Source organism: Desmodus rotundus, chromosome 10 (assembly GCF_022682495.2).
Source record: "Desmodus rotundus isolate HL8 chromosome 10, HLdesRot8A.1, whole genome shotgun sequence".
Taxonomy (NCBI): Eukaryota; Metazoa; Chordata; class Mammalia; order Chiroptera; family Phyllostomidae; genus Desmodus; species Desmodus rotundus.
This window is the reverse complement of record NC_071396.1, coordinates 11,577,509-11,590,525: the sequence shown is the minus strand read 5'-3', so window position 1 is coordinate 11,590,525 and position 13,017 is coordinate 11,577,509. Positions and strand designations below refer to the sequence as shown.

The window sequence follows — 13,017 nt, the reverse complement described above, 5'->3', positions numbered from 1 at the left end:
AGGGGAGGGGCGGGGCGAGCGGGAGACCCGAGGGGGCGGGGCGATGACGCCATCAAGAGGCGCCGGGCCAGTTGTGGCGCTTAGGCACCGGGAATCTCAGTTTTCGGGACTCGGTGAAATGGCGGAGGCGATGGCACTGGTGTGGGTTTGCGGTCCCGGCTTCGGGTGCCGGGCGGTGCGGACATCCTTGGCCCCGTGCTCCGTCCGAGACCTTATCCAGCGCCATTTCCACGATCAGGTGAGATTCGCGGTTCCCGGAAGGAAGGGGGAAGAAGGGGACAGGATTGGGTGCGGAGAGGGACTGTTCTTGGAGGTTTTCGGTTTTTCAGGCTGAGGGCCCTTCAGTTTTAAGGTGCTTCAAACTGATGCTGAGGCCTTCTTTGCTTTTATTTTGGGTGATGGCTGATTTGTCATCTCAGAAAGGGGGAAAACTCCACTCCCAGACGCCTAGTCCAGCCCTCAGTCTGTCGTAACAGAAAACACTTCGGTATTCTGTTTTTTAACCCGTAAATGAGGCAGCTGGACCAGATGACTTTTAAGGCTCATTTCCTTACACTTAGTTACATTCATTCTATGGTTATGTGACGTGCATTTTGTCCACTGGTCAAACATTCCATTTAGCCTAGAGAAGTATGTCATATCCAAACCCAGGCGAAAGGATGGTTGACGAGGGAAATGGATTCGTCTGGTCACTCACTGATTGGGACGGCCAAACACTCACACACGTGACCTGTTGAGGGCACGGGCACGGGTTCTTAGGGCCTGTCATTTAGACGTTTTCACGAGTCATTTGATAGTCTCATTTGTCAATGCATATTTTCGAAAACCTATCATGGACTTGCAAAATTACATGTGTAGTTTCCTTAATTGTCAAGCAAGCAAACTTTTATCAACTAAGATATTAAACGCGTTCAGTTGTCTAAAGAATCGGGCATTCTCCCTGAATCTGATTTTAATGTGGGCACTTGATCTCGTATTGTTTTTCTTTATAACCGTACCTCGTCTTTGCTTCCTTAGGCTGTTTCCTCTGCTTGTTATTTATAAGCTTAATCCATATTAACCACTGCAGTCCCGACCAAATATGTACTTGGGCTGGTTGCATGTAGAAGCGGTGTGTGTTTGCAAATAATGTGGTTTTTCAGCTTCCCCATTTTTTTTTTCACACTGCAAGCCAGTCTGAAAACTGTTAGAACTGTTTTTGACCCTCTAAATGGGGAAATCTTTTCCAAGATGATTGGATTTTTTTTCCATTTAAACAATATTTAAGTTTATTAAACAAAATTTTTAAAGTATTGTAAAATGTTTAGCTTTCATCTGCTTCAAGGTTTATGTTGCTCCCAAATTTTGCATATAACTGAACCTTCAAATCTGCTAACACCCGCTGAATGGATTCCACTCTGGATTCTAAGGCGTCAATTTCTTGTTGCAAATTTTTCTTTGCTTCTTCTAACATTTCTCGTGTTTCTTCTTGAGAATGGCTAATGAACCAATTTGATAGGGTATCATTAAGCAGTCGTCAGCTGCAAGCATGATGTCCTCGCAGGCGTCTTCTAAATTCTGCAGTTGTTTCTTTTTTACGTCTGTTTCTTCCTTCAGCTCTGTGATTCTACTTGTATTCCGTGCAAATTTGTTTATCTTTTGTTGATCTTCAAATGTAACATTGACATCTTCTGCAGCCGCCTTCTTCATGGTGGCCGCCATCTTGCAGATGATTGGATTTTAATAGCTCTGAAAATAATTCTAATCTCGTGAGAACAGTTTTCAAACTTACCAACAATTGATCCAAGGTGAGACTAGAAAAAAATAGGATCTTAATTATGAGGAATATGGGGGAAATAATTTTTTATTAAAAAAAAGAAGTAAGAAATATAAATGAGTGGATTCAGCCAGGTACTTAAGAAACATGACCATAACAAAAATGAACACAAAACTTGTAAAAGGGCGCTTGATTAGATACTAGAACAAATAAAAATAGCTCAGGTTCACACCCATGCTTTTAAAAACAAAACTATTCGGACACATGATAAAGTTAGTGGTAGCTCCCTGCTGTTTATCTGTCTGGGGTAACAGACTCAGATAAAGCCAGTCGCAAGGTTAGCAGGAAACAGTTTCTCCCAAGGGCATGGGGTAGCAGTGAAAGAAAGTCTGTCTTACTCCCTGGATGACCTTGATCTCCAAAATCACAGACTATAAGAAACTTCATTGTTTGAAATTGTATTGCTGAGTAGGAAGCATCCCACTCTTGCCTGAGAATCTGTCACTTTGATAGAGGGCAGCCCGCTTGATTTCCAACCCAGGTGCAGGGGCTTCAGATAAGGGGTTTCTGATACAACTTTCCACATTTATCTGAACTTGGTGGTTTCCGAGGAAACAGGAGCCTGGATCTGCTTCAGGGCCTCCCCTGCTGTTTCCCCTTTTACAACAGCCCTGCTTTGTTTTGAGTCCTTCAAAAACAGTTTCATTTAAATTTCACCTAACTCCACCCTTCCCCCCAGTCCTTTAATATCTTTGTCTTTGTTGTTGTTGTTGAGACACTTCCTGAATCCCCTAGCTGGGGGGGGGGGGGGGGCCCTCCCTCAATGAGTCAGTAAACTTGACTTTGATGGACTACAGGTTTGTCTCTGGTGGCCCTAGGCACATTGGGCTGAGACACACCTAACACTTTGCGCTTGGAGTGCTTTAGAGCACACAAATGGTTAAAATCAGTTATATCGATGCTACTTTTTCTTTGTTGTTTTCTATTAGGTTGTTAATTGAAAAGAATCTTAACAAATAGAAAGTGCAATTTTGTTGCTCCGTTGTTTTGTTCAGTAGGCAGTTCTGTTTGGAAATGAACCATGATTTTCCTGCCTTGATGTTTAATGTCTTCTGAAGTTATTTAGAATTTTGGAAATACCATACCCAGGAGGAATATAAAATAGTAAAAGAAACTAAAGTAGGTTTTAAATTATACACATTAAACAAATATAAGGTATATCACATATCTTATTTAATCTTTATAGTAGCCCTTTAAAGTAGGTAGTATTTGGCAGACAGGAGTAAGTCCTTCATAGTAATCATATCAGTGCATACAGCCTGAGCTCCCTTGCTCTTGTCTCTGCCATTTGCCTGGGAAAACTGCAGTCAGCTTAAATCAGTTGACTTAATCCACTTAAACAGATTTTTGGTGAAATATCAAATTACCCAGGTGACGCAGCCCCCCTAAGCCCAGATTTGGTGTCCTATGACTTCTGGCTTTTCCCAAAACTAAAATCACCTTTGAAAGGGAAGAGATTTCAGACCATCAGTGGGAGTCAGGAAGATATGAGGGAGCAACTGATGGTGACTGGGAGAGCTGTGTGAGGTCCCAAGGTGCCTGCTTCCAAGGGGCCTGAGGCGTCAGTGTCCTGTGTACCGTGTTTCTTGTATCTTGTATCGTTGATAAGTGTCTCTTACTGTTCATAGTACATGGCAGGGTACCTTCTGGACAGCCCCATATAATTTGTTCACTACCTGTCTTGCCTCATTAGAACGTAAGCTCCATGAGTCAGGATCTGTGTTCACTATGTTATTCACTGTAGTATCTTAACACTTGAAAAGTGCCTGGCACATAGTAGGCACTTAATATTTGTTGAATGAATGAATGGTTCCCATTGAAATAGCTATGTGATACGGTTCAGAGTGTTCATAGTTTCCACTTCAGGAAGAGACCAGTAATGTATTTGTCCTACTATTGGTGTTGAGATCTCTTCGTTCTTGACACTGTAAATTTAATCATGTACCTCCTAAGTCCCATGTAACTTTGGAGAATTCTCTATTGTCTTAATTTTACAGCATCAGAAACTTGTTCAGAAAGACTTACCGTTTTTACAATTTCTTTTCATCCCTTGATCTGAGAATTTTTGAAATACACAGAGTCGGTTTGGGGGTACTTGGGCTTCTTCGGTGACTGGCTGTAACTCCTGAGTTACGCAGTCGATCACAGGAGTTACAGTGATAGGCGGGCTGTATGCCGATCCTCGGGAGGATGCTAGCGGAAGAGACGGTCTTGTCCTAAAATGAGTGTGGGTGTGTTAAAAACCATATCCTTGTCTCCTTCCCTCCGCTCTTCTTATCCTTCTACTTACACTTTTCAGGATGGATATTTTCACTTTTAAACTTGGGGGCCACTCTCGAATTTACCTTTTTGGACAAGTCAGAGGAAATGCTCATAGGACCTCCAGAGTCACCGGGTCTGTGCCCTTTACTGTCTTCTGCTGTGACTCTGACCTGCTGTTAGAGAAGAAGAAAGAAGCAGATTTTATTTTCATCCAAAAGACAAAGGGTTCTTGTATATATCATGACTAGGTATCAGAAAAAAGTTGTATCCAGCATACATCATGTGAAATGACTTTTTTTCTTTGAGTAGTTTTCATTTTCAATTAGACAAATATTAATTGAACACACACTGCCTGTCTGTCACTGGAATAATACAAGGGTAATAAGCTAGGACCCTTCCTGCAAGGAACTTGTAATGTCTCATAAACAGCATTTAAATAAACCCGTTTGTCCCCAGGATGTCCCTGAGGAATGCTTCTTTGTGAAGTGCAACGGAGTGCTCATTGACACCAGTGACACGGTGCGGCATGGGGCTGTGTACAGCTTGGAGCCCAGACTTCGCGGTGGAAAAGGAGGTGGGTCGCGAACGGGACTGCTTGCTTAGCTGTAACACACCCGCAGTCCAGCTAGATGTATTAAACTCCTTGGTCTCTGTAGTACGCCAGCCTGACTGTTTGCGCTTACAGAGTCCTTTGTCTTCTCGCCTGGTTTTGAAGATCTTCTCTTTTGTTCTTTTTGAGGAAGATACTATATACTGTTCCCACCTTCTCCAGCTGGGTAGCTCTGAGGCATCCTAGGCGCTAAAGCTTTGGGGAAGATTAGATGAAGACAGGTGGCCATCATCATTCTGTCCAGTCTGCCAAGGAAAGTGTGTAAAAACAATCAAATCTACTTTTATCAAGATTTGGTCTCATTGTGTTTCCAAGGGAGGTCCAAAGTCTCTTTATGAAATACAACTGTTTATCTCTTGGGGTAGGTCAAGGTCTTGGTTATATTAACACATCTAAGGAAAGAGAGGAAACTAGACTAGCAAAAACTGAACGTGAGCAGGTCTTCGTCTTTCTCCTGATGCACTAAAATGCAGTCCCTGAGCTTTCTCAAAATTTACAGTGACTTGGTTGATTTTCAGAGACCTGATATCTCAGATTATAATCATCCTGCTGTTTGCAATTGTGTCAGTGAGAATGAAGTTTGTCGTATCAGGCAGTGACAGCTTGAAATTGCCCTTCCTTTTAAATTCACTATAAAATCTCAGTATATACTTTTTAAAGCTCTTAGCTTGGGAATCTTGTTTTTCTGGCCCTAGGGAAAGCCCTCTAAAATAGCTCAGTGGTGCAGGTAAAGTAGTTCAGAAATACAAGAGGGAGCAGGAGAGGCATGAGGTTGAATCACCGTGATCAGTACTTTTACCCTTGCTTCCCGGCTTCCAATCTTGATGTTCATTTCCTTCATTTAAAAAAGAAAAGAGAGAAAGAGCTCTGACTGGTGTGGCCCCGTGGGTTGGACATCATCTCGTGGACCAAAAGGTCGCCAGTTCAATTCCTGGTTGGGGCACATGCCTGGGTTGCGCGCCAGGTCCCTGGTTGGGAGGTGTGAGAGAGGCAACCAATAAATGTCTGTCTCTCTTTCCCCCTCCCTTCCCCTCTATTTAAAAATAAATAAATAAAATCTTTAAAAAGAGAGAGAAAGAAAGAAAGAAAGCGGAGATCACCTTTAACCTTGTGATGGATCACTATTTTCGCAAGTCCGGCATCCGTGTGTCCTCGAGCACTCTCTAACCTGCCTTCTCCAAATACGTTTGCTCAGGTTTCGGGTCCATGCTCAGAGCACTTGGTGCTCAGATCGAGAAGACAACCAATCGAGAAGCTTGCCGGGACCTCAGCGGGAGGAGGCTACGAGATGTCAATCATGAGAAAGCGTAAGACGCCATTTGTTTGTATTTTTTTAAAGAGAGAAACAGACTTTTCTATCAGTGGTGATTATATACATGCCATGCATATCAGAAATGTAAACTTGAAATATTTGTGCTCTAATATACTGTAATCAGAACTACCTTTTCCATAATATAATAATTATTTTGGGGTCTTAGTGAAGTCCATTACAATATGCTAGTAGTAAGTGTGGCACAGTTTCTGAGGGAATAGCACAGTATAAGCAAGAGTGCAGTCTTGGCTGGTGTGACTCAGTGGATTGAGTGCCAGCCTGCGAACCAAAGGGTCATTGGTTCAATTCACCGTCAGGGCACACGCCTGGGTTGCGGGCCAGGTTCCCAGTTGGGGGTTTGCGAGAGGCAACTGATCGATGTATCTCTCATACATCCATGTCTCTCTCCCTCTTTCTCTCCCTTCCCCTCTCTCTAGAAATAAAGTATTTATTTAAAAAAAGAGTGCATTAGTTTGTTGGGGGGGAGTGTGTCTATAGATACAAATATTCGTTCGGTTACATCTCTTTCTCTCCCATCCCCAGAATGGCTGAATGGGTGAAACAGCAAGCTGAGCGAGAAGCTGAGAAGGAGCAGAAGCGCCTAGAGCGGCTGCAGCGGAAGCTCGCAGAGCCCAGGCACTGCTTCACCAACCCCACCTACCTGCAGCAGTGCCACGAGATGGCTGAGCGACTGGAGGACTCCGTCCTCAAAGGTGAGTCGCGGTTCCTTGGTGTGGTCGGCCGGCACCCCTGAAGCCGGCCGTTCCAGGCTGTTCCGCACTGCACGCAGTGAGCAGTTCTTCAGCTTTTGTGCATCACAGACCTCTGAGGATCTGACGAGTGCTGTAGAACCTTCCCCCTCACTGTTGAGCACAGTGCATCTCACAGCCTAGGGAAAAAAGACCACATGCCCACACAGCATTTGGTATACTCGACGCCTGAATTCTGTGGACCCCAGTTAAAAACACTGTATGTGCCTTATGGGGATAAGTTAAGTCTTATGGGGATAAGTTAAGTCTTCGGGAGGTGCCTAGACCTCAACATACGTGCTTGCAGTTTAGGTCAGTTTTTTAAATGGTTTTAAACAAGAGTGATTGTCATTAGCTTTTATTAGAGTCCGGAGCATTATGTTGGGTCTGTTGCAGGTACAGTTGAATAAGAAGGAATCTTTTCCATCACAAAGGTTATGACACCGCAAGGGAAAGACCAGTGCCTGCAAGTGACGCGCGTGGGGAGATGAAGCACTGCGTTTGGGGAGGGCGGGGTTTGAACCCGTCAGCCTCAAAGTTTGCAAACTGGACATTGATGCCTAACGTTCTGGTTCCAGAGCCAGAATGCTTATTATTTTAAACCTGTAAACTTGAGATTCATCTCATTTTAACCGTAATTCCATTTTGACATCTTTGGAAATTTAAATTTAGAGCTTTAGATTGCAGCTCTTTTGCAATCCAGATTACTTACAATTTCTCTAATTAGACTTAGTCCCGACAGTATGCGCGAGTTGTTAAAATTTCTGGTTAGGTATGCAGGCTGCCTCCAGCAAGGTGGTATCAGCAGAACTCGGGGAGACTCGGAAACGGCCCAACAAATCAAAAACAGACAGAGGATCCAGTGCAGCGAAAAGGAAGTGCTTTTGGTAAGTGTGTTCCATTTTCATTCCAAATGGATCTTTGAGGACTGGCAGGATGCATTTCCTTCGCGCCTCTCGGGCACAAACACGTCTCTAAGTGATGTTTGAGGGGGGCTCGGAAATTTTCCTGGATGCTTCAGCCTTCAGAGGTCAGTGACTGCCACCCTGTGCGTACCAGTAATGGCTTCTGCTGTGAGTGCCATTAACAGAGTCTAAAGGACAGTATTTTTCCTTACGGTGAAAGATCACAAAAATTGCTCTATACTTGAATTACTGTTTGGTGTCAAAAGAGTTAACTTTCAAAAATCCTCAGTGGAGATACCAGGGCTGTACCTTCTGGGCGGTTCTGTTTTTTTGGTTTTTTTCTCAGTCATAACTGAGGTCTGTGGCCACTTTGCCAGACCTCCCTGCACCACCTTGGCACTCGTGGGTCAAAAGCACAGCAGTGCCTTTTCTTATCCTTTCTTCTGGTAGCTCTCCCGCCCTTCCCGGCTGGTCCTCTGGGTACCAGCTCGGCTCCCTTGGGCCACGTTCTAGATAAGTGCGAATGGATTTTACCTCCTTGTAGGCCTCCCCTTTGGGGATAGAAAGATAATTATTAACCAAAGATCACCCTAGAAATTTCCCTCGTGCCCCTTTGCAGTTAATTCCCTCCCCCGCCCCTCTGCCCTGGCAACCACTGATCACAGGTACAGTGTTTGTTCCTGTGGTTTTGTCTGTTCCAGAGTGGCAGATAGCCTTTTGTGTCTGGCTTCTTTCACTTACCGTAATGCTTCTGGGCTCCGCCGGCGTGATTATATGTATCAGTAATTCATTCCTTCCCTTGCCCAGCATTACTGCACGGTGGGGCTGCGTCACAGTTGTTTATCCATTCTCCAGTTGGATAATATCCAACAGTTGAAATCCATGCAGTATAGGGAAAAAAGCTTTAAATGAAATCTGTTTTGTTTTATGAGAGTCACAACTTTAAAAAGGAGGTCCTCTTGGATCCTTGAGGTGGTTGGTTCCATTGTTATTTAAATTTTTTCCTTTTGTTTATGCCTCTGGAATATCTTTTCTGAAACGGACATACTCTCTGTCTCAAGCTAGCTGATACTTTTATTCAGCCAGAGTCTGATCCCTGAACAAATTGCAGCCCCTTTTTAAGTAGAAGCTGTAAGTAGTATCGACCCTTCCTGTGGTGCCTGGCAGGTTGGGCACGGACGGCCTGGAGGCGGCGGAGGGGTCCATCTCTGGAAGCTCAGATGATGACAGCGAAGAAGCACCTGGCACTTCAGGAACGAGCTTTCCTCTTCCCAAAAGTGGCAGTGACAGCATTGCGACGGCAGCCGAGTTTCCCAGTGGTTCTCAGAAGGCAAGAGTACTGAGTGCAGACTGCAGCTCACCAGAAAAACCACAGAGCCACACGGCTGACCCGCGGAGTGGAATTGCAGAAGGCTTGTGTGCTCAGCTGGGGGAGGCGTCCACCGAGCGTGCGGAAAGGAAGATGGAAACACAAGCAGAGAAAACCCAGGAGAAAATGGAGGCGGAGAGTAGAGGACCCACGGACGAGGACGCAGCTGGGGCTGGACTGAGTGAGGAGAGAGACACAGAAGAAATAGCCCAGGGGGAACAAGCTGCCCAGGCTGCACCTGGAGAAGGGAGGGGAAACGTGCCCCTTGCCAAACTGGGGGAGAGCCAGTCCGGAAGCACGGTAAGTCGTTGGGGGCTGTTGTCTAACACGAAATCAGTTTACTCTCCACAGTGAGTCATGAAAGGGAAAGCGTGCTTCCCCACCAGCTGCTTCGTGGGAAGCTTGCTTAATAATCAGAAGCGAAGTACAGGTAGATGATGGTTAAACTTGCCTGTCCCCCTCAAAATCCTTAGATTTTTTTTTTTTTTTTAGCTCCAGAATTTATATATTTTTGCCACTAGGTGGTGTCCTCTCATTAATTCTAAGATGTGTATTTTTCACTTTTCAATCTCTGAATCCGGATATGTATCATTAGGGCGTAATTGTATTATTTATTCTTTCTTAATAATACAACAGTAAGGCAGATTAAGGTAGGCGGTGCTAAAAAAAAGGTAGGCGGTGCTTTGGATTTGGTGAAATGTACTCGTTTTCATATAAGATTCCAGTTACTCAGCGTTTCTTACGTGATAGTATTTGAACATACTTGTCAGCTGGATGTGGAGATTTTCACTATAGAAGAGGAGCAACTCGTTTTTAATTTATCATTAAACCTTTACGTTTAATTTATCATTAAACCTTAATTTATCATTAAGCCTTTTAAACATTTATTTTCATTGTACATATTCTCCCTCTAATAGCTGATTATTTGCCGTCTTCAATAGACTGACTTCCAGCAAAAATATTTATTTTAATGTTTACTCTTTGAGTTAACGATTGGCTTTTTACAACAGCTAAAACGTGAACTACTTGGTTTCCTTTAATAAACACAAAGCCTATTACTTGTTTAACCAGCGCCGTCCTTACCCCCAATGAATAAGCGAAGATAGATACACAGAGGGCCTCCTCTTGGGAGGGCAAGGGGGTTTTTTATGTTAAGCACTGTCAGTTGACCGTCACATCCTCTCTGGAGTTACAACATGTAACTTTTCTGTTACTCGTATGTATTAGGAGCTTTATCCTGACCAAAGTCTTGGGAAAATGAATAAAGGGAAATGAAGTAAAACCCGATTTGGCTTTCAATCCTGGAGCCTTTAACCACGGGACGTTTTGTTCTTGACCTTGTAGTAGTAGCTGTTGTGTTCAGAACAACCAGGAGTGGTTCTCCAAGGGCACTTAAGTGGTATTTTAGGATTTGGTCACAAATAGTGAAGCCAAGCAAGGTTCTCTCCAGAAATCTAAGAAAGTGGCTTTAAAAAACTTAAATAGAAAGATAAAAAGTCTGTCCCTAGCTCTCTTTAATGTCTAAAGAAAAATAGGTTATTGTGAGAGAGTTACTGCTCTTTGAAAACCCTTGGACGTGCACATTTTCACCCTCTGAGACCATCCGTCGTTGGAAGTGTTAGCTTTGTCTCGCAGTCTGTAAAGGTTCTTGGTGGATAGAACAGTTGCACGTCTATGGAACAGCATTTTAACTTGTGTTCTGTAAGTGGGGACTGTGACAAGCAATCTTAATTATTCAGTCAGAACAGAAAACATTAGGAGTATGGGATTAATAGACTCACAGGCCTGAGAACCTCATCAAAATTAAGCTTTATTGGGAGCTGCTCTTCTCTGTGGTCATAGTGTGGGGGTCAGGTATATTTTGCTGTTGTAATTCTTAATGGAAAAATCAGAAGAGAATGTCATGTAACCATTTGTATAGTATTAAGACTCTGTTCAGGAATCCTGTAACTTCTGTTACTGTTCTGAGTGCTTGTTTCTAAATATATGGATGGAAAATGAATGGTTATGCATCTTGAGAATGCATTTGGAAAAACATTTAGATGATTATTAAAATGCAATAGCGAGATAAGGCAAAATAGCGGAAAATTCCTTGAGAAATAGAATGTAGTTGGCAGTTAAAGCCTTATTCGGAGAAAGAAAAAGAAGCCTGTTTTAAATTTTTTTTTTTTTTTCTTTTTTCCCCTTCTCAGTCTGTTGATCAGGAATCCCTAGATTTGCTGGCCTTCACCTCTGCTGCAGAAATGGAGTTGCTGGGTCTGGAGAAGCTCAAGGGCGCCCTGACGGCACTGGGGCTGAAGTGTGGGGGCACCCTCCAGGAGCGGGCGGCGCGGCTCTTCTCTGTCAGGGGCCTGGCAAAGGAGCAGATCGACCCGGCTCTGTTTGCCAAGCCTTCCAAAGGGAAGAAGAAATGAATTCCGTCCAGGGTGATGTCCTGGTTCTCTCCAGTCCGGAACTTACAACCTGCATAATGTTGACTCTTGGCCATTATTCCTGTTGATATTCAAGCTGATCTTTTACCTTTTTTTGGAGAATTTTTATGAGTTTGAGTCAAACTGAAGATATTGGCCAGGGAGCAAGATCTCAAATGCTCCCGAAGCTGACTTTTTAATAACCCAGTTCTAACTATCCTCTTTCCCATTATTACATTTATGGAATTAATGTGTGAAACCACCTAGGCCTGACGTTTTTGTGGGAAGGTTTTTTAATAACAAACTTAATTTAATAAACTTAAAGCTGTTCAGATTTTTTGTTTCACCTTGTGTCATTTAGGTAAGTTACATTTTCAAGGAATTTATCTGTTTGACCTGAGCTGTCAGACTCGTGGACGTCTGCAGAGCCTGCAGTGGTAACTTCGAGAGGGAGAAAGATGGGTTCCCTTCACAGTATTAGCAGGGATTCTCTGTTTACGTACAAGTGTGGTCATCGCACAGAAAACGGCCAGTCAATGGAAGGTCTTGGGCAGAGCAGGGCAGTAAGTAGTCATTTCAGAAATTGCATGGCTGTTCAAAGAGATCACAGGGCTTAAAGTCTTAGGGACAGAAAACCATTTTCTGTGATGCCGCAATTTGCCGGCCGTGGGTTCCAGCAGGTGGGAGTTTGTAAGAGTGAGTGGAATACACAGGCTCAAATTTGACTTGATCTGTCTGAGAGCGGTACGGACTTGGTGTTTGATCTTAGATGTCTGCGGGGAAAGGCTGTTGCAGAAAAAAAGTGTGTTTATTTTAATCTTCTCCTGAGGATGGACATACACACATATACACATGCATATTTATATATTTTAAATTGATTTCAGAGAGAGAGGAAGGGAAAGCGACACATCAATGTGAGAAACATCGATCAGTTGCCTTTTATATGCATGCCGACCCGGGGATTGAAACTGCAACCCAGGCATGTGTCCAGACCGCGAATGGAACCCGCGACCTTCTGGTGTATGGGCGACGCTCGGCCAACTGAGCCACCTGGCCAAGGCTATTTAATTATTATTATTACTATTCTTTCAGTAATATTTTGGACACATGCCTTGTTTCACACTGATAAAAACAGCCGTATGGAGACGTCGCTCTGTATTTCATGGTCTCCATTTGTTTTAAGTATATGCCGACTCTCCTCCCCTCTTGCAATGTCTGAGGTTTTTTTCGTCCAACTATCATTCTGTAGCATGGTCTGGCCGATCCTTCTGTTGTTTTTATTTTTTGTCTTCTGCTGGTGTGCTGAGAGGGATTTCTTTTTAAATGAAGAGTAGCTGGGCCGTACACCTGAACTCGCACCGGCCGACGGTGTTCCTCTGCTTCTCTGCGTGGGCGATGTCTTGTCTTCTCCTCACGCAGTAGGTGACGTGCTATTGCTTTCTGCCGTATAGTGCTGCGGAAGAAAAGCTCTATGCCTGTTGGGAGTTTTATTTTATTTTATTGTATATAATGTGAAATGATACATACCAATTTACTCCTTAGACACTTCCATATTTTTAAGTTTATCCTTCAAGTTAAAAAGT

At 43.6% G+C, this 13,017-nt stretch overlaps 1 protein-coding gene and 1 pseudogene across 1 annotated transcript; one reads left to right on the top strand and one right to left on the bottom strand.

Annotated features, from left to right (window-relative positions):
- The first annotated feature begins 53 nt into the window (after positions 1-53).
- Positions 54-11,768, top strand: SDE2 (SDE2 telomere maintenance homolog). Its single transcript, XM_024576112.4, has 7 exons — positions 54-238; positions 4,535-4,652; positions 5,884-5,995; positions 6,544-6,713; positions 7,522-7,636; positions 8,822-9,323; positions 11,216-11,768. The coding sequence occupies exons 1-7, from the start codon at positions 119-121 to the stop codon at positions 11,435-11,437; spliced, it is 1,359 nt and encodes a 452-aa protein (XP_024431880.2). The 5' UTR covers positions 54-118; the 3' UTR covers positions 11,438-11,768.
- On the bottom strand, positions 1,304-2,008 carry LOC112318885 (prefoldin subunit 4 pseudogene; annotated as a pseudogene).
- Positions 11,769-13,017: the final 1,249 nt, after the last annotated feature.